This window comes from Aythya fuligula, chromosome 5, assembly GCF_009819795.1.
Source record: "Aythya fuligula isolate bAytFul2 chromosome 5, bAytFul2.pri, whole genome shotgun sequence".
Lineage (NCBI taxonomy): Eukaryota > Metazoa > Chordata > Aves > Anseriformes > Anatidae > Aythya > Aythya fuligula.
In genome coordinates, this window is record NC_045563.1 from 41,179,879 (window position 1) to 41,201,705 (window position 21,827).

General features: G+C 32.7%; 1 protein-coding gene across 3 annotated transcripts in view; it reads left to right on the forward strand.

Annotated features, from left to right (window-relative positions):
* The window catches only part of DPH6 (diphthamine biosynthesis 6), a 205,239-nt gene that overhangs the window by 54,559 nt on the left and 128,853 nt on the right, over nucleotides 1-21,827 (forward strand). For all 3 annotated transcript variants that reach the window (XM_032189005.1, XM_032189006.1, XM_032189007.1), the window contains exons 4-7: nucleotides 472-545; nucleotides 2,262-2,380; nucleotides 13,147-13,208; nucleotides 18,784-18,878. In XM_032189005.1, the coding sequence (XP_032044896.1) occupies nucleotides 472-545; nucleotides 2,262-2,380; nucleotides 13,147-13,208; nucleotides 18,784-18,878 (350 nt within the window). The remainder of the gene's footprint in view (nucleotides 1-471; nucleotides 546-2,261; nucleotides 2,381-13,146; nucleotides 13,209-18,783; nucleotides 18,879-21,827) is intronic.

Here is a 21,827-nt window from a genome sequence, read left to right on the forward strand (position 1 = left end):
TGTAGGTAATGTTAAGTTCCTTGCAAATTTTCTCATTCTGGTGTATTTTGCTCTTGTGCTGTGTATTGTGATAGATACTAACATTTTAACCTATGCTGATGATTTTATATTAGTGATATTTATTTGTAGATATGGTGATAGCTGACATCTCAGTTACAGTGAAGAACTGCAAATAATTTTCAGGATTTCAGGAAAATGCTACACCAAGCTGTTAAGTCTGGTATTTTTTAGGTACACTGACCATTTATTTTGTAGAATGGTACTTAGGTAGAATAGAGTACTCTGTTGGAGTCATAACCGTGTTATAAGTCAGCTGTGCTGCTCTTTTCTTTGTAAGATCTGCATTGCAGCCCATTCAGTTCCATGTACTGGGTACAGGGACAATGATTTTTTCCTGGTTGATTTTTCTAGTAGGTGTACTGAAACTATTGTGTAGGCCAGCATATATTGTTATTATTCCTTGTCTTTCAGGACAAAGAAGGAGTGGAGGCTGTATCTGTGGGAGCTATTCTTTCTGACTACCAGAGAGTTCGAGTTGAAGATGTGTAAGAAAATATTAATCTTTATTAACATAGATGTTCTGATACCTAATTAGTTCAGTTTGCTAACATTTTTTTTTCCCCTGGAACTATGTGTTTTGTATAAAGTATTAGTAAAAATCCAGTAGAGAGTATACCAGATTTTTTGATTTTTTATTTTAGCAGGCAGCTAGGTACCATACTGCCATTCACTTGCTCTTCCTGCCCCAACAATGTGATGGTGAGAGAATCAAAAATAAAAAAAGGTAAAACCTGTGGATTGAGATACACAAGGTAGTTTAATAGGACAGAAAAAGAAGGGAAAATAACAATAGTTGTGATAAAGGACTATATAAAACAAGTGATGCACAATGCAGTTGCTCTCCACCTACCGACCGATGCCCAACCAGACCCCCAGCAGCACCTGCCCCTGCCCCATGCAACTCCCCACCCCAGTTTTATCATTCAGCAAGATGCCATATGGTATGGAATATCCCTTTGGCCAGTCTGGGTCCGCTGTCCTGGTTCTGTCCTCTTCCAGCTTCAGGTGCACCCCCAGCCTCCTTGCTGGCTGCATGAGAAGCTGAAAAGTCCTTGACTTGTAAGCACTGTTCTGCAACAGCTAAAACATTAGTGTGTTATCAGCATTATTTTAATCCTAAATCCAAAACACAGCACCGTAGCAGCTACTAGGAAGAAAATTGTCCCAGTCAAAACCTGGACACGCAAACCATTCCAGTTGCTTGGACTCAGCTAATTTGTAGATAATGTTAGGCACCTAAATGAACTACTTCACATGCAGAGTTGTAAAATATTTCTCTTAATTTCACAACTGAGTGCCCTCAGTGAAAATACATGAAAATAATAGCAAAACTAGTCAGATTACACAGGTGGTAACTATGAATTCAGATGTCAACATTAAACATCGATTTAAATACAAAATCTTGACACTAATACTAGTTAGAAATCCCATATATTAGACAAACAGTGTCAATTGTCAAATAAACATATTTTTGAATCATTTGATCTAGGCCTATAGTTTTTATTTTTTTTTAATGTTTTTAAATTTTACAGGATCTAAGCATTACACGTTTTATTGCCAACTGATGATACTTGACAATTTGCAGAACAGTTAACAATTGGTAGTGCAAATGAGTGATTCTCTACTATGATAATCAAGTGCTATACTGCTATACTTCAAATGCTAAGTATGATATTATCAAAACATAATTAAATTTACACTGTCAACTTTTTACTTTGTATCTCAAGCTGCATACGTTTTTCCAAATGATTCTTTTCCTTGGGTATGGATCCAAATCACAGTTTTGTTGAGTAACAAATTCAACATGTACTAGTGACATGTGCCATGGTTACCAGAGGAGTAACTGTTGCCTTAGCTGTGTTCATAAAAAGTGATCATTTCCTAAGTTGTTAATGGGTTTGCATCCCTAAAGGTTTACTTAAGTTCCCAGGCAAATCTGTTTATGTCAATGTGTTACATCTTATATACATGTAAGTGAACTATAATCAGAACAAGATTACTTTGTCTTTTTTTTTTTTTTCTAATGTTAGAGATTACTATTCCTACATTTCAAGTTATAAACTAAATATTTTAATTGAGTTATAGAAGAAAATTACATAATGATAGGAAATCATAGAAACTCACTTTCTTTAAATTTAAGTTAATCATGCTGTTTAAATATATGTTGCTTGGCTTTCATCCTCTTTTATTTTGTTTTTAAGATGCAGAAGGCTTAGTCTTCAGCCTTTAGCTTATCTTTGGCGTCGAAAGCAGGAGATACTGCTTAAAGAAATGATATCATCTAACATTCAAGCCATAATCATAAAAGTAGCAGCTTTTGGTATGTATTCAATTATGTAATAATTTCTGCTAAAACTTGAGTGGGCAAGTCCACTACATAACAAAGAAAAACAGGAACTTTGTTCTATATTTTTGAATAAGAAATGTTAATATGAGCATGAAGAAAATTCAAACATAAAATTAAAAAATAAAAAATCATAAGGCCAAATAACAGTCATAATGTCTGAATCAGCCTGTGTACATTTCATTCTTTTCTCAGAGTAGACAAAGCTTTAAAGTAGCTGTAAAGTAATTCTTCATAGCATAGTTATTAAATTCCTTTTTCAATTTTTTTTTTTCTGTTTTAGTTTTGATTTGCAGTGAAGATGCACACATAATTCAGTGGTTCACAGTATTGACATTTATAGATGATGCAGACTGGTGACTAGACAATATTATAAAACAACCATGAAAGTTTTAATAGAAATATAATAAATTAACATTAAACAAGATGTAATTATATGAGGCCAAAACATTTTGTATAAAAACACTTTGAATTCATGGAGCATATAGCAAACAGCAATAGTTTTTCATTTTCTTCTTTAAAAAAAATTTGTTTACAATGTAGTTTCTTTGTGTAGCAGATTAACGTTTTTTCATCATCAGGTATGTAATATGAGGTTTGTATAATGGAACAAATTAAAAGATTATCAGCTTGTTTATTGATTAAAGTTGAATTCAAGTGAAGTTTTATAGGAAATCTTACTGAATGACGTTTTATAACCATGAGAAGCATATAAACGCAAGCATACGTTCATTTCAGGCTCCTATGCAATTTTTCATTTATGAGTATCATATGAGGTTTTAAGCATACATGTAAAATGTGACCAGAGTACCTCTTGTTTTTTGGGTTGACTGAAGATTTGTGGCCCATTGCACTGCAGAATGGCTAGTATAATGCTTTGGTGGCTAAAGCAGTATGTCTAAAAAGGTGTTGCATAACCTTAGAAGTCTTATGAATGGCTTATTTGGGCAACTTTCACATTAAATTCCTAATGTCTGTCCATCTTCTTTAAAGGACTGCTTTATAACAAAGTTATTTCTACTGAAATACTGACCAAAAATTGAATTATAATCCATTTACACTTAGGTGAATTCTATGACTTTAAAAAAATAATAATTTTTTATTTTTTTAAACCTGCTTCTCTTTAGGTGATATTGCTTCTGACCACTTTTTTTTGTATTATGGTTATGATAGCCTTGCTGTATTTTTCTCATAGCATCTATAGATTAGTGGGATTAGAATGATTAGAAATATGGTGTTCCCTCATTCGCTCAGAGATAAATGTAGGTTGTTTTCATTTATTTGTATAACTAAAGGGAAATAACCAGGAAAAACAAACAACAGCCCCAAAATGGAACAAGTAAATACTATTTAAAATATAGGTGGAATATATTAAGGAAGCATATGATATAAATAATAGATGCAACTATTTCACAAGCAGATATCATTGCCTTATCCCTGAAGCAAGATCAGCTTTTCTTTTGTATTCTGCAACCTTAAAAAAAAAAAAAAAAAAGGCTTAAAATGGACCAGTTAGTGCACAAAGAGTCCTTTGTTGGCTATTTGTTTAAGAAGCGAATACCATAAATACTTGTAGATAGCAATTAGATAGAAAATCACTGTGAGATTTTTTTTTTTTTCCTTTTTATATTTTTGGCTACAGGTAAAAGAAAGATCTTATCAGAGTCAATTTCTCACCTGCCTCAGGCAAATGTAATTAGATGTAAGCAAATTTAATGGAGCTTGTGTGCTCTGGGGCCATTCTGTAATGCTTTAATAATTGCATGCCTTATTAAAGAAGATTTAAGGTATGAAGACTGTTTAACATATCAAGTGGCAAAGAAGCTAACATACAGTTTAACTTTTTGCCTTTTAGATTAATAATCAAAGCTAAACTGCAATGAAAATATTTAAAATAACAGATTTAATAGTCTGAAGGATGATGCATTAGGTGGTATGTCCTACAGATGTTAATGCAAGAAGCAAATCTGTAACTTGAGCTTGACATTCATCAGCGCTGGCATAGTTGTACACCTGCCTTGTCCTGTTTTCCATTAACTCAGTGCTAGTATTGGCAAGGTAAAAGTCTGTCATTTTATGTAGAAAACACATAATTATGCAAGTAAATGAGCATTAGTTTATTTTCCTAAATCCACCATTACAAATTAATACCACAAACTTTGCCAGTGGCAAGAGTTTTCTATCTCAGAGTAGTATGCTTTTCCAGATGGAATACCAATTGCTCTCACTTACATGCAAAAGAAGTATTGTTAGCAGGCCTTCCTCATGTGCCTTCTGTTGATCTATATGTAGATCAGCTTGCTTTCCTTTAGAGTGTATTTCAGAGGCTTTAATGCTGAGAGAAGAACGTTCCATGATCTAACAGCAAATGTAAGGAATAAAAAAAAGAGTAATTCTTATGAATGTCTGTCTTCCGTGCCACCTTCCTGCTGCAGAAGATGCCTGTGTGATGCATGCTTCTGTATTTGAAATATATCTCTTCAGTGGAAATAACAGAAGGTTAGAATGATGTTAGTCAGTAACAGCTGAAGTAGAAACAGTTGTTATTGTCTTTATGTGCACCTGAAATTCCAGTAATCCATTGCTTGTGTGAGATTGTGCAGTATAGCATAACCATAAGATGTGGTTTTGATATCCTTGTTCTGTGGACACATTGTACGGGTTAGAGCAATAATTAACTTGTGGAGTCCACATATAACAGATTCAACTTTTAGGTAACTTTATGTACTGCTCTTAATTGTACCAGGTTCTGAAACAAATAACTTCTACTGCAGCACAAAGTGTAATAACTTCAGTAGAAATTAAACAAGGAGTAAGGTTTGGGAGGAATCTTAGGGTTTCTCACATCATGGTCTTCACTAAAAATTGAGAATCAAGTTTTACTTAGTTTTACTTTGCTTACATAATTAACTATACCTACATCTTGTTGAAAATTGACACTAGAACTTAAGTGCCATTACACATTTTGAAATATGACAACTTTCATTTCTGTAAATATAGTTGAAATTATTTTTGTTATGCTCGTAAGAGTAATTTGTTCTCAACAATTATATTTTCCTTGATGTTTTAAGAGGAATATTCACCTTCAGTAAGTTTTTATGAGGATAAGTGAATAGTGTTTACTTGAGAAACTGGGAGAAAAAAATAAAAGCTTCTTCAATGTTTCAATCAAAATCAGAACGTAAATCTGATAATGGAATCTATGACAGTATTTGCAACCTTTTTTCTTGATATTTTCTTTTTTTTTTTTTTTTTTACTTAATGTGAAAGACTTGTTTATCATAATTTGAATTGGAGCACAAAGTGGCAAAAAACATTTTTCAAATATCTCAAAATTTTTAATGACTGTCAACTCTGTTACGAGTAATGTATTCTGAAAAGTAGCCTTAAACTTTTATTAGAAAAATTGTTCCTGAAAAGGGTTTAATTATCTTGTATATGATAATTTCTAATGCATTTTTGTTACTGTACCTGTTCAGTTTACAGATTTGGCAAATGAAAGTAATACTTAGCATGCACTTTTAGAAACGTTTTCTTATTAGTCTTTTCCCCCTTTTTCTAATCCTTGTTTCCTGACATGCCACTGTCACTGAACTTTCAAACAATGCTTCCAAAACTTAATTGCTCCTTTAGAGTATTGGCATTTTTGCCTTAGGCACGTTCCCTAATACATATGTCTGTGCCTTCATCATTCATGTTGTTGACAATAAAAAGATGCCACATCTTTTTGTTCACCAGACATTGAATGAAAGGGCTTGAAATTTTGAAACCACAAAACCACAGGAGTCATTTTAGCTGAGGTTTGTTTTTTTTTTTTCATGAGGGAAAGACTTTAAGTGAAAAGTTTTGGAAATAATACGGAAGGAAAATATTCTTTGCATTTGGAATGTTGTATGCCCTGATATTTGTATATGAATGACAGGTAACAATGTAAGATGAGTTTTCAGAAAGAGCTTTTAATACATGAGTTAAAATAAATGTTTTAAAATCATATGGTAAAGAAGAGATGAGTCTGTGACCGTTTGCATGAGTGGATCTAGAAATAAGAGATAAAATATGATTCCTTCTTTGCCATGTAGGCTGGAGATTGGCAAGACTGGGGAGAGTGTCGATATTTTCAGTAGTAAAAGATAACAAGAGTTAGAAGGAAGAGTGGGAAAGTGAATGTGCCTGAAAATACAAAGTAATTGAGAGTTGACTTTGAGTGCATTGCATTCTTAAGGAGATGTCAGAGACAGAGAAAATTGAAGACAGACAGCTTTAGAGTGGAAGGATCACTTTGCAATTTGAGATCAGATCATCTAAAGAAATAGTGAAAAGGCAGAAATGGGCTAAGAATGGACTATTACGCTTTTAAAGTGAAAAAAAAAAAAAAGGAAGTATGGGTTCTAATGAAGGAGACAGGACAATAGTCAGAACTTCGAGTTGAAAAGTAGTGGAATAAAATGAGCTTAGGAAAAGGTGTCAAAAACAAAAATAAGCTTAACAGAATTAAAAGCAGGAGGTGGAGATGGTGTTTTGTTAAAACTCAAGTGTTACTTGCTGCTCTTTGATGGTTTGTAAGATTTAAGTTCTGAATTCACAATTACTATACAGATTTCTATGCTGAAACAAAGCTTAAGCTCAAACCCTTAAAGATGTGTGTGTGTATTTAGAGCCATAGATGTTTTGTTTTCCAGGCCCTTACAAGTTCTAGTTTTAGGACAAGATTGTTTATTTTTGTTTTGTTATTATTAACATTCTTTATTTCTGATTTATTGCTGATTTTTTATTTCTGCTCTGACTTTTACCCTTTTGTGAGTGATCTACTGGTTTGTTCTGTCAGAAGTCTCTATTGATCTATTTGTGAGCTATGACTTTTTTTTTAAAAAGATTTATAACGTCTGCATGGTGATGAATGTAATGACATGGACACAAATTTTAGCACTTGCACATGCCACAAAATCAAATTGTAATCCCTTAATCATGCTACTACTGTTCAAAGCACAGAAATACCAGAATCTTTTAACAGGGACAAAAAAGCACATCATTTTTAACCAAACTGAGGTGTTAGAATGGCTGAACTCTTTGAATGAAATAGATTAATAAACAAAAGATGTCATATACACTGGATCTAAAATAATTCTACTCAAAACATTTCAGGATTCCAAATTTAAATACTCTGAAAACAGATTTATAATGGGAAAGTCATATGTTTTATCTGTATGAACGCAAAGTGTAATGTCTCTGAAGTCCATTGAAATTCCTGAGAGGAAATTGGTTGGGGCAGTATTTCTAGTGAGCTGAACCATTTGCTGTATGTGGTCTTGTTTTGAAAGATGAGAGGAAAAATGGATTTGAGAACAACAGTTTAATACTGTTTTTAAACAATTCTTCCACAATCTGTTTTTAAACTATGGACATTTCCGAGTTGTACAAGTATCTGAAAATATTGTACTGTTATTTGATGAAACAATACAAAATTTGTTCAAAGACTTATTGAGGTTTCTCTTACTGAAATGGTAGAGCTAAGTTGCTTTGAATTCTGGATGTAACTAGATAAAATAACTTTGATGTTAAGAAATCACAGGACATTACAGATAAAATTTACATGGCCTGGTATGAGTCACAGAACCTTTTACTTCTTGGAATTCTAAAATTTGATGACACCGGAGTAGCCTAGTTTAGAAAACAGGAAGATTAACCATGATCCTTAATAAATTGTACTGGGAACAGTTGGTTGCTAGAACCAACCTTCAAGGTTAACTTCTAACTTTACCACTAACCTTGCAGATTCTATCCCAGTACTATTTCCACACTGGGTAAATTATCCCAATAAAATAGAAGAAGGCACACAATGATATTGCATGATTTTTGCTCTTTTATACAATAAATTTAAAGTATATTCACCTTAAATATTTTAAAGGTGGGGCTAATAACCAGTAGGCATTTTCTTTCGTTCATTTTTATATGAAAATTTTGCAGCTTTTACTTTTTTTTTTTTTGATGTTTTGGAAATGGAGATTCATGGCCTCCATCTGTTTTGCCATTGTTATACAACCTTTCATGTATGAAAGTTATGATGAAGAATCAACTATGAACCTGTTATTTATTCTGCCAGACAGAAAGTTCACATCCTTCCCAAGTTTTTATTGAAATAAAAGCTAAATATTATACCAGGAATAATTTACCTCCAGGCAATTTAATTTAAGGTGTATATTTACAGTGCATTATTATCTCTGTGGGAGTTGCATTCCTGCAATATGAAGGGTATCTGACATGTGTGTATTCCTGCAGAGTAAACCTGCTTTACCAACTAGTAGCTTTTCGGTTTGTGTAGGCTTTTCCTGTGCTATTCTAAACATACTCTGATTCTTTGTCGTTAAAACAGTACTTAATCCACCTTCATAAAAATCAATATTGTTTACTTAAAGGAAAAAAAGACACATTTTAAGTATAGGATTTAACTTTCAAAAGCAGTGTTGTAGTCTGTTCTATTAGTGTTAGAGATTTTTTCTGAGTGCTACACTGAACCAATTATGTAGCACAATTTCTTATAAGCAATAATTATGAGTCATTATTTTCTCAACATTTTTACTAACTTGAGGTGAAAATAGGATTTTTGTATTAAAATACTTTCTTTAAAATCAAGAATATTTTAAAATTATGAATTAAAACATTATGCATTAAAACACTTTCTGAGTAAGTTGAGGCTTTAAAATATATATTTTTGTTAGCCAAATGTTATGGCATGAAAAATGGAACTTGATTTCTTTTTTTTTTGAATTGTCATGATAAATAGAAGTAATATCAGGTAGTTGTCCTTCAAAGTTAAAGACTGTTACTCTAATATGTGTGATGAAAGTGGACCATTTAATTCATGGTTTTCTTGTGTTACTTAACATTAATGCACAGCACCAGTGGAATGCCTTTCAGTAATGTTCTTTGATACATTTTTTTTCACTACAGAGCAAAGCCCTGAATTTCTGCCCTCATCTGTACATTGCTGTGGTTCTGTTCAGCATTTGTCTTGTGGCTGTGTGCATGAGTTCTGCAACCATTCTTGATAGGTGTAAGAAGGAGTTCTGTTCCTGTCAGTGGATTTATCAGGAATTACAGATGGACTAGACATTACTTTGAAGTGATTATACCATTTGTGCTATCATGTACTGATTTTGTAATAAAAGGGAGGTGAGAGCACAATTTGTTTTACTGGGTACTGTTAAAAACAGCATTATCAAATCTTTCATCACGTACTGGTCTATCTCAAAGAAATAAAGTCCCACTTGCTTTCATGACAGCACATAATAAATTGACAGATGTAATTCAGTTGGGGAGCTAAAAGGCATTGAGAATAATGGGGCATAACATTCTAGGGTTAACATTTATTCATAGATGATGCAATTAAATAAAACAGGCATTAACTTCAAGGTCAGTCAGTAAAGTAATAAAAGAGAATATTTTAATTGAATTGTAATTGCTTCTCATTGATACATGCAAGTTAAGTAAAATCGATGTCAGTGCTGCAAATTACAGTTCTCTTCCTAATTAATTTCTTAATTCTACATAGTCATCCAGGCCCTGGACCTTGTTGTTAGTTTATCTACCCATTCAGCTTTCTTCACAGCTAGTTTCATGGAGAAGTCTGGAGGATGTAGTTAAATGGAATGTACTAATGCTTTATAATATATTGTTTTTCTTTGCACTCTAACTCATTTTAAGAATCTGGATCAATCTACTTCTTTATATAGTGAGAAACATGTGAAGTAGGAGCAGATTTATATTTGTTGTTCTATAAATATGGTAAAATAACTTATTAAAATGATAGTAGCAGTAGACCTATGGCTTTGTCTATACATGCACACCATTATTTGGATGTGGACTACTGGTTCTGCAAATTACAGCTTACATTGTTCTCGATGCCTTTAGAAGATGGTTTCTATTCATTCACAATACAAACATATTGGAAGCTAAAGGAAATTATGTTTTTCAAAAGAAAGATAATCCGTCCAAAAAATAGAATGCTACTAACAAGTAGAAAGGGTACCTTGTAGTTTGACAAATTTTCATGTAGGTATAGTACTGTAGAGTTTTACCCATTTTGCCATACACAGGCAATTTATTTGTATTTCTGTACTATTTGTATAATAGCTTATTTTTCATTATTGTTTTGTATTAATTGGAGGCTAAACAGTAGGCATATTTTTCTTCATATCAAAGACAAGTTGTGAGAGCATAATATGTTAGTATATGTGGATTTGTCAACTTTCCTTTCTCACTTGTTTCTAATGTAAACCCTTAGTTTAAATTTAAAGGAAAACAATTAGCTTTATTAAGGAAAGGGACTGAATTTATAAGAAAAGTAATGATATTAATGGAGAATGTTAATCTAAATTTCTAATGGCTAATATAATATGGTATTCATTACAGAATGTTTAACTAATACCTGTCCCATTAAAATCAAGGACATAATGCTAAACTGGTAATAATTGGAAGATACCACCAGAGTCATTGGAATTGTTCACTGTAGACAAGATCAGCTTTCACCACAGCATATACCACAAATGCTTCTGTTCTATTTTTAATGAAGTTGTTATGATAGCTTCACTTCATGTGCTTCATGGTCACTGTAAATTGAAGAGTATAATCTACCTTGAGTTTCTAAATTAGCATGTACAGATGTAAATTAACTCTGTCCACAGTGGAGAAAAGGTTCTCCAGCTACAGCGAATCATTGCAAAAGTTTAAAAATAGTAAGCAAGAAAAATAGTACCTGTGAAATGAAGATGTTGAGAGAAGTAGCTGACTACTTCATATATTTAGTTTTCAAAATTAAGAGCGTAAGTTGTTGATTTTGTAAATCTTCAAAGTGTTCATCCCCAAACTTAGATTGATAAGGTCTCTTCTGTATTTTCTTATGTCTTGTGTGTTGTATTCTGTATTTATAGTTCTTTATAAATAAGTTTACAGCAAAGAATGGAGGTATGAAATATATATATGGTTTGTGCCAACATAGATGAGATACATATCAGAAGAATGAGACAAACCAATGTCCCATATGGGGTTATTCAGTGCTTATAACCACATCTAATAATACATATATTTAGATATACATATATGTATATATCTCAAGAATAACATTTTTCTTGAACATTTCCATTATTTGCCTATTTGCTCCATTATATAGCAGATTAACAGATGCACTGTTGGTCTGATGCAGTATGGAAAATAGTGGGAGTTTTGAATTTATTGTTTTGAAAAAAAGTTTTTTACTTTTCAGAGCAAAGTAAATCTATTGAAATGAAGATATTTTTTAATTAATTTTCACAATCCTCAATGATCCGTATCTTATATGTCGCAACACATGTTTTCATTCTGTTAATAAAGAGCAACAAACCAATACCAAAAGAAAAAACAGATGGAGAAGAAACTGACCCCCTTCATTTTAATTATTGAGTAGTTTGTAAAGTGTTTCCCCAGATAGTAAGGGAATTTTTCATGCACTTTAATGAAATATTTTAAAACTTTATTAATGTTTTGAAATCTCATTCACTCTAACTTGTTTTAGTTTCACAGAAATTAGTTTCACAAAAAGCCCATCACTGTAAAAATTAAAAGGCATATGAGCTATTTGAACTCAGCAAAGACTTTATATAATAGTATGCCATACATTTATGTAACAGCTTTCATCATCAATGAGCTAAAGTGCTTTGCAAGGTACATGCTTCAGAAATTGCTTCTAAATGGAGTCATTCTGGTGGCAATTCTTTGATGATATCCATTATTATATAAAGCATTACAGCAGGAAGAAATAGACAAGCATTGCGATGAGCGCTAGAAAATGGGATCACTGAAAATTTTCCAGTGTACCTTCACTGTCAGAAGTCATCATTCTGTTTTCTTTCTTACTCTGAATGTTAAGACCTTTTGACCATGTAGTCTCCAACATAACTAAGATGTTAATTTGGTTACTGACTGATTGGGATGCCTACTCTTGAAACAGTTTTTCCTGGCCTTTTTTTATCCCAGTACTGATTAACATCAATTATTTGTTTTATTCCTGATAAGTGACACTGTAACAGCCATGAGTTGGCAAAACTCATAAAGGCAAGAAGCCAAGACAGGAATGCAGAGAGGCAAGTTATTAGAATTGTCAATGCTAAAAGGGCTTACTTTTTATCTAGGAAAATAAATCAAAATGTAGGCATCTTACAGAATATTTTGTAATACATCAAAAGATAAAACATTAAAGGCATTCTGTAAGTAACACACAGATTAAGGGTAACACACACAAAAGAGTTTTTATTACAGAAAACAGTCTGTGTCCCCTCCAATAATTTATGTATCTCTCTGGCAGGAACTACAAGAAATTAACTAGTATTTTAATTCAATATGTATATAGAAAGGTAACTTCTGCCTTAGGAAGGTTATTTCTGTGTAGTTTATTTATTTATTTATTACTGTGGACCAAGATGTTTACTGGTTACTGAAATTTCGAATAAAGGAAAATGATAGTTTTTTTAATTGACATGCAGTGCAAAAGATACTGACCTTATTCTTCACAAACATGGAAATGACTTGCCCAGAGGGGATGAGACAATTCTGACAAAGTATGTTTCCCTTAGGATTACACTTATTTTAGATACAGTAGGATTATTTTCTTAGGGAGATATGTAGCATAAAGAAAGAAATAATTAAAAAATAATAATAATAATACTTTTAAAAACATATTTTAACACATTTTTTTCTTTTTTCCACTCCAGGTTTAGATCCAGATAAGCATCTAGGAAAAACATTGGATCAAATGGAGCCTTATCTTTTGGAGGTATTACTGAAAGAATACAGGCAAAGTTACTGACTTTCTGCAACATCACTTTCTAGTTGTAAAATTAACTCAATCAAAAATACTTACTTATTTGAGAAATTAGATCCTAACCTAACGTTTATTGTACAGAGAACATTGGCCTCTGATAAACACTTTCAGTATGAAAAACATTCCTTTTGAAGGTAGTTCACAATTGTTGCCAGCATCTTTAAAACACGATAAGGGCAAGAAGTTTCAATATTAAGAAAATATTAGCTCATGTGTAAATAAGATAAAATTAAATAATTGCATGCAATTTAGATACTTTTACAGTGAAGCATGTATGTGGCAAAATCATAGATAATACAAAATGTCTCCATCTGAAGGTTTCATATCTTTTTTACACAATCTGACCATGTTAATTACGTACAAAGTCCTCAAAGCAGGAAAATGGTTATAGGTGGTGCTGATATATATATTTTTTAAGATAAATTATATAACTAGGAATAAAAAGACCAGATTTTGTAAGTCTCTTTTGGGTTTGAGGTAGAAGCATCAAAAATTGAGCTAAGTACAATTTGAGTATAATTGACCTGAAAATGTGTTTTTGTATGTTGTTTTGTGACAGAGCTTACTGATTTCTTGTCTACAAGACAGTTAACAACCCACAACTCTGTGTTTAGCTATTTACAGAGTTTTGATGTAAACGTTATTAGCCTAAGCCATCTAAATTGGCACAAAACAATTCCTAAAAATACTTCTTGTTGTTTAACTTAATTTTCTTAGTCATTTATATAGCTTGAGGCATAAGGATAGATAATTGGCAAAGCTAATTATGAAGAATGAATGTTCAAGACACTCAGATTGTCTTACTTTTTTTTCCATTTGATCATTCACTTTAAAAAAGAAAATCATAAATTAAGAAATCCCAAAGTACTCAAAGAAATCTCAAAGTATCTTCCTGATACTTGGCTAAACTGTTTATTAGTTGATTTTATTGAAGTTCTTACTGTCATGATTTAATATTTCTCAAAGCCCACCTTTGTAGTTTTTATCTTTTATTGATATGCCAATAAATACAACAACAACGATCTTAAGGTATTCTATGATATTCTATATATCTATCCATATATTTATATATATAGATGTATTCTGTATCTATTCTATATATCTATATATATCTATATAGATATATATATCTATATAGATATATATATAGATATATATATCTATATATAGATATATAGATATATATAGATATAGATATAGATATATAGATATATAGATATATAGAATATCATATTCTATATATATCATAGAATAGTTTGATAGAATGGCTAAATGTAATAAGACATTCTGACCCTATTTGTAACTGGTTGTCAAGTTTTTTTTGGACGGAGAATGCATTGCTGATGTTTGTTCATGTAACTTTCTTCTGTATGTATGCATGCTGTGACAGATAAAGTAAGTGCAAACAGATTGTTTTTACTGGATACTTATCCAGTAAAGGCCTAATGAAATCAAATCATTAGCTATAGACTGTAGAGAAAAGCTTAGGTTAATGATTTGACACATTCTTTCACAACCCAGTGAAGTCTTCAACACCAGAAATTCTGGTAGACAGTGGGATTCTCTTCTGGGTTCTCTTAAAATCATATTAGATGTCAATAAAGTAGTTTTATATTCAGCAGGGTGTAGAATTTTTCCTTATAGCATTTTTGCTAGTGTGGCATGCAAGTTTGTGAGAATTTCTGCTGTTCTGTTTAAAAAGAATTTGAATAGTGTTTTTACCTGTTCTTGAGTTTTGTTGAAAGCCAGTTTATATGTTCGTTACTTCAGTGACCAGAAAAATGCCTCTGAGTATAACAGGGTCTTTGATACACTACTGTAACATGTTCTGTATCAAGTCACGCAACTTATTTTGATCTGGGATTTCATGGAAACATCCTTCTTTACATTTTAGTATGTGAAAGTTAAAGTTCCGCTTCTCTGTTACTAAGATCAGGAGTTGAGACTGCATGATATAAACTTATTTTATTCTAATAGATTACCTTAAGGAACTAACAATAAAATCAAAATCAATTTATATCACATTGTAATTTGTCTGTTAGACATACAAGAAATAAGCATGAAGTAGCTATTTTATCTGAGACATTATAAAACAAGTGTCAATATTAATTGAAAGGGTGGGAGGGGAAACCCTGCTTTCATGCAATCAATTATTTAACTTTGGAAACAATACATAGTCTCTTAAATTTCTGGTCTTCTGATTGTATTGAGTGGAAAAAACTTGGAATTAATTTTGCTTTTTTTTTTTTTTTTTTTCTGACTATATACAAGAGGTTTGAGTACAACCCATACTTTTTTCAGGGGTGAATTTTACTGGCTCAGAACAGTGGCAATGAAAGTTCTTGAATTATTTTTGTTCTAAATTATTGGTCTTTGATTAGTTATTGATGAATGGTTGTAGCATAATTCCTAAATTACTATACTGTTCCATGTACCACTGTTTCCCATATACATGGGAACCTAAACTGTAGGTTTTACACGAAAGAATTTGTTGGCAACCTGCCAAATCTCAGAGACTGCTTACAGACTCCTTGAAATCCATGAATAGAATGTTAAATGTATATTATTGTAATATTTGTCTGTACTTCTGTCTCTATAATAGACAGTAAGAAATTGTTTAGTCATCTGTGTGCTTGCCTTAGAAGTTGTTGAGTACTTCTTGATGTAAAGAACATTTCTGTAATTACAGAGAATTTACTAGGTGTTACAATTTCTGTCTGGGGAAAAAAGTTTTCACTTGAAACAAGAAGCACTAGCATTCAGATATTGTATCTTTGATTATTCAACATCAGTGAGAAAGTCAACTTTACTCCTGTTTCATTTCCAATGTCAGAAAAGACTGTTCATTGGGTAATGTTTGGACTTACACTTTGTGTATTTGAGTTAAGATGGATTTTGAATAGTGTAGAAATTGTTTTCATTGTATAATTTGTTCAGATTTCAAATTGGACTTACATTTTTAGTTGTGTAATTTTTACATTTCTGGCTTATCTGAACTAAAAGGCAGATCTAGCATAACAAAATAGAGATTAGTCTAAGTTGCTGTATTATTATGAATGTACTCTCCAACTTGCAAGACAGTTTCTGAAAAATGTAAACAAATGATTAAAAGGCAAAGTTCTGATGTCATTGATGGCATCTTTAAAATACTGCTCACTTCTTTAGAAAATGAACATTAGGTATCTTTCTATGAGGTGCTGAATATCCTCAGCTCCTGTTGACAGGGGCAAGTGAAAATCCTTTAGCATCTTATGTGATTGGTGTCAAGTACAATCTTAAAGTCAGTGACACTGAAAAAAGGGATTTCCCACAACAAAGGCAGGAAAGAATCTCACATCTTTTGAGTATTTGATGTTAAATAGGCAATAATTATTCTAGGCTCTGAGGTTTACAAGCAAACCTGCCAATTTTAAAAATGGCTTGTAAACAGTCATTTCTTGTGTTCCCTGTGGAAAAGGTTACTGGTACAAAGATCTTGTCCAGTTTTCTCTTCCATTTTACCTCAGAGTTTTGTTTGGTTTTGTTCTTCCTTCCTTCCTTCCTTCCTTCCTTCCTTCCTTCCTTCCTTCCTTCCTTCCTTCCTTCCTTCCTTCCTTCCTTCCTTCCTTCCTTCCTTCCTTCTTTTCCCCTGCCAGTGGAAGCTACAGCAAGAAGAATAAAAGGTTTTGACTAATTGTTTTGTAGACTGTCCATTCTTATTGCATCAACATTAATTATTCTTGATATATTTGTCCTATGGAAATTTTTTTGCCACTGTTGACAGATGAAGTTCTCTCTTATGCCAGGAGTGCAATTTTTTAATGAGCACTTGATTAAAGGTTTTCTCCAGTTACTTTTCTTTAAATGAAAATGTGAAAGGGAAATGAAAAACGTCTCGGATAACAATACATTCAAAACATCATCTAATATGTCTTACAAAAGAGATTGAGATTTTTCCAACAGAAGGTCACGTAGAGTATCACTTAGGAATTGTCTTCTCAGAGCATTTATACTTTCCTTCAAAATAAAAGTTGAAGAGGACTCAGGCCTTTTGTTTAATTTCTTAAATGTAAAATTTGGTCTTTAATTGTATGACAAAAAGTTTCATGTATTTCGATCTTGTCTCTCATGCTTTTGATTTTCTTTTTAGCTAAGATGATGGCCGAAGCTGTAAATATTCTTCAAATTTTTAAAATAAAAACCTGTGAGAAAACTCTAGAGTATAGTAACACTAACTCTACATTCAATTTCAATACTAAAAATACAGTATCATTTGAATATATCAAATGGGATTGCTACACATGGTTCTGATAACCACATGCAGAATTGAACCTACAATATAAAATTAGCAGTCTCTTATTTACCTAAAAATAGACAAACAAGAGATGTTGGATTATTGTAAAGCCCCCAGTCAGACTTTTTCCAACCATGTCCTCCTACATGTGGTGGAGAACAGTGTTCCTACTTCAACTGAAAAAGCATCATATTATGCATCTGTTCCTCTAAGGGAAAGCATAAGGGGATTAAATAAATATTCCCAATAATGACATTGGGTTGAGGACTGCAGTTTAGGTAGTCATGAACTAATGCTTTCTTTGTATGAAAAAATCTGGACAGGACTTGTTTTGAAGCAGCTACTGCTGGAACACTTTGAGATGATACAATCTGCTGATCAGGATAGGAATTTCTTCTGCAGAAAAAGGGAGGGTGCTGCTATGCTCTGGGCATGGTGCAGGTGCTTGATTACTACCTATTGGTACAATATATTAATGTAGAATTACAGAGAAAACTATACAGCAGGTGTGCACTCAACTCAAGCAAAAGAACTTTGGGTCATGCTCTACAGCTACTCATTTATAGAGCACTGAATAATTAAACTAGTCACATCTCTTATTTTGAATTTAATGGACAATTAATTAATTAATTGTAAAAAACAATTATGTGTTTTAGTGGGATATTGAGATCTTCAGGAATATTTATAAATTTATATGCTGACTTAGTGTATGCAGTACAATTTGGAAACGAAATAACATATCGCTACTTTTTTTGGTTTTGTTTTAACTTTTCACTATTAGAAAACCTGTTGATTCTATTTGTTAGAATATTGGGGAATAGTGGATATTTACCAAGATGTAGAAGCAATTGTTGAATCTGTTGCCAAAAATTATATTTGTTGTATACTTCTATGTAAAGTGTTACATCTTGTATTGGTTTATAGTACAAGATTCTCACAGAAGTGAACTCTATGCTAAAGAGAGAGAACCAAATTTGGGTGTCTGAACAACCTTTCCTGTCTACTGTGGAAGAATTACTAGGATTTCATTTGTTTATCTGAACATTATAGTGCCAGTTCTACTTAAATATAACACATTGATAATTCTTAGATCGTTGTGATGGGCCAGACAAAGAAGTCAAGAACCCTCTATGTGATATTTAATTTTTTTCAGCCTTCTACTGTGTGGTCTTTTAGAAAGTACACACTGAAATTTTATGCAAAATATCTTTAATAGAGTAATGCTTACATATTTAAATTTCCCTTTTGTGTTAGCTTTCTGAGAAATACGGAGTCCACGTTTGCGGAGAAGGTGGAGAATATGAAACATTCACTCTGGACTGCCCTCTGTTTAAGAAGAAAATTGTTGTGTAAGGAACACTTTCTTCCATTTCCTTATATTAAAGCAATGTGAACAAATTCACATTTAGCTGGAGGCAACTTGTGTTGGCAGAGGTAAAACATGTCCTCTAAGTTCACAAACACTCACTTCATTTAACACTGGCAAAGTCCTCCAAAAACCTAAATCAATACCTGACAAGACGAGGCCTTCATAGAAGGCTATAAACTTTTTAGACATTTGCACTTTTCGTTTACTTGCTGATTATGGCCTGCAGTAAAACTGGTACCTACACACTGACACTTTTATCCTTTCATGAAGTGCGAATTGCCTGTAATATTTATCTTTCATTACAGCTACATTTGATAAACTGCCACATCAGTAGCCTGTGGGTTCCATTAACTGTGTGTGTGTGTGCGCACGTGTTTGCAGGTGGGCATGTGTAAGTTTAGCAGCTTAGAATGATCAACATGATTCTTTAATTATTAGAGGATATTTTGAATACAAACTTTGGTGAATCCATCTAACTTGCACTAAATACCTTATTCCTTCAACATAAATTGCTAAAATATGTGTAGTGGGATATGGTTGATGAGTCTTGATGTAAGTTTCTTGTTAAACTGTTAAATAGCTAAGGTAAGCTTTGAGTGAGGTGTTTTGATTGCTGTTCCTTTTCTTAGCCAAGTAAACAGAATACTAATCATGTATTTGGTGATGATCATCTTAGGAAAGGTCAAGATTGTAGAAAAGATAGACATGGTTAAGGCTTTCATGTTGAAGACCTATTTATTTAATTTTTCCATAGTGATGGGTTCTATATATATATGGAGCAGAAAACTAAGAGCTGTTCAACTTTGTTTCATTGCATGGCAGTAAGATAGAAAAAACAATATACAAAATGGGCAAAGGGATAGAAGCTAGTCTAGCTGATGTCTGCTGAGCTATTGGTTGACTGGAAGATAAATCCTCTGTAGTCAACTAAACTAGATAATTTGAGCCTGGAGACATCTCCATACAGGAAAGCTATGGAATTCTCTAATAAGAGGAAAATTCAGAAAGTAAGAATGTGGAATCCTTAAACTGGATTTAAGTTTGTGGATGGACTTGTGGATCTAGGAAGTGAGACTTGTTGAGGAAGATTGTCTGAGGGCAATTAGTCCTAGGTAGAAGTAGTAGTTTGAGAACTAATGTGCTAATTGGTAGGAGTTGGAAAGTTAAGCAGGAGGGTAGAATAAAGCATGTGTGGTGCTTAAGTATGCATTATGACAAATAAACTGTGGGAAGAACTAGGACAAAACAACCCAATATACACGCAGATTGAATCAGTTTGGTCTCTTTCTAGAAAAAGAAAAAAATTGCAAAATCTTTGCTAGTACAAGATTCGTTTTTCCATTTAAGGTCTGATATGATTTCTATTAAATTGACAAATTCTCATAAATTCCAGTAGGTGTCAGAGGCAGAATTTTGCTAAACTTTTTTTTTTTTTTTTTTTTTTTAAGGAGTAAAACTACCCGTTACCAGGCAATTGTGGCCTAGTCAGCATTTGTATTACAACACTTGAAGTAAAGAGTATACTTAGAAGAAGGGTAGCTAGGTTTTAACTGATGGATGAAATATGCTTCTATAAGTTTTTGCACTTAAATGTGTTTGGCTTATCATTTACATTTGTACTATTTATTTGGGCGTTTATGCTACAGATTAAATCTGGGAGTTCCGCTGGAATTAAGATGCATAATCCTTCTTTAGAAAGCTCTCTTTGCATACACGCAATGGATTTTTAGCATACATAACACATTACATAGAAAACTGTTAAGTCCCGAGAAATTTTTGGTTGGTGTTGTGTGGGGAGAGAACATTTTTTTATCCTGCCATCAGGTCCTACAGGAACTATATTTGCAAAGAGTTTGAGAACACATTTAGGAAAGCACATTGTGCCGTTGGTTTGGGATCAGCCAAATACCAGTTTAAGTAAGAATATCTTAATATATATTCTGAATGTATTTCTGACTGTCAGTGGTTTAATGAGCCATTCAGATAACTGAATACTTGGACTAGCTAAAACAGAGGCTGAGTTGTCCTTATTTCTATTGGCCACACTCCAAATAATAACAAAAGTTAACAATAAATGAACAAAAATGCAGGAAAAGACAAGTATATAAATCAGTGTTTGTATAATAATAAATATAAACACAGTAGGCTGTTAAACAGCTACTCAAGCTAGTTCTAAATATACATTTCTGTAATGGAAACTGAATAGCTATGCTGACATTGTGTCTCTCAGGTGTAATTGGCCCAGCTTAGCTCTTCTACTACTTTGTCATAAAGGCATAGCTTTTAAGAGGGACATTTGTGTGAAAATCTATTACTTTTTACACTGAAAATATTTGTAGTTTCTTCTTCATTAAATAAGTTATTCATAATAATATTATTTTCTACTTTTTATTCTTGTTTTTCATGCACGCTGTGTGAAGCTAAACAGACTATGTTGTTGGTTATGCTGGTACAGTTTCCAGATGTTTAGATAACTGTGATTGTGGTATATATCCTGATACTTTTTTGAGGCATAAATGGAATTTTAAGAATTACAAGCTAGAGGTTGAAACCTGTACAGATTTTTCAAGGTCCTAAGTTCCTTGGAAACTTTTCGCTAGAGAAAGTTTCTATGGAAGATAATGGAGATAATTCTTTCCTGTATAATAGGTATAGTGGGTTAATCTTGGCTGGCTGCCAGGTGCCCATGAAGGCACCTTTACTCTCTACTTCCTTAGTCACACAGGGCAAGAAAATGCAGTAAAGAGCTTGTGGGTTAAGATAAAGACAGGGAAATGACTTACCCAATACCATCATGGGCAAAACAGACTTGACTTGGGGGAAATTATTGGTCTGCTCCAATGTGGGACCCCATGAGCTGCAGCTCTTGCCAGGAGCCTGCCCCTGCATGGGCACTCCCCAGGTGGCAGCTTCTTTCAGGGCACATCCA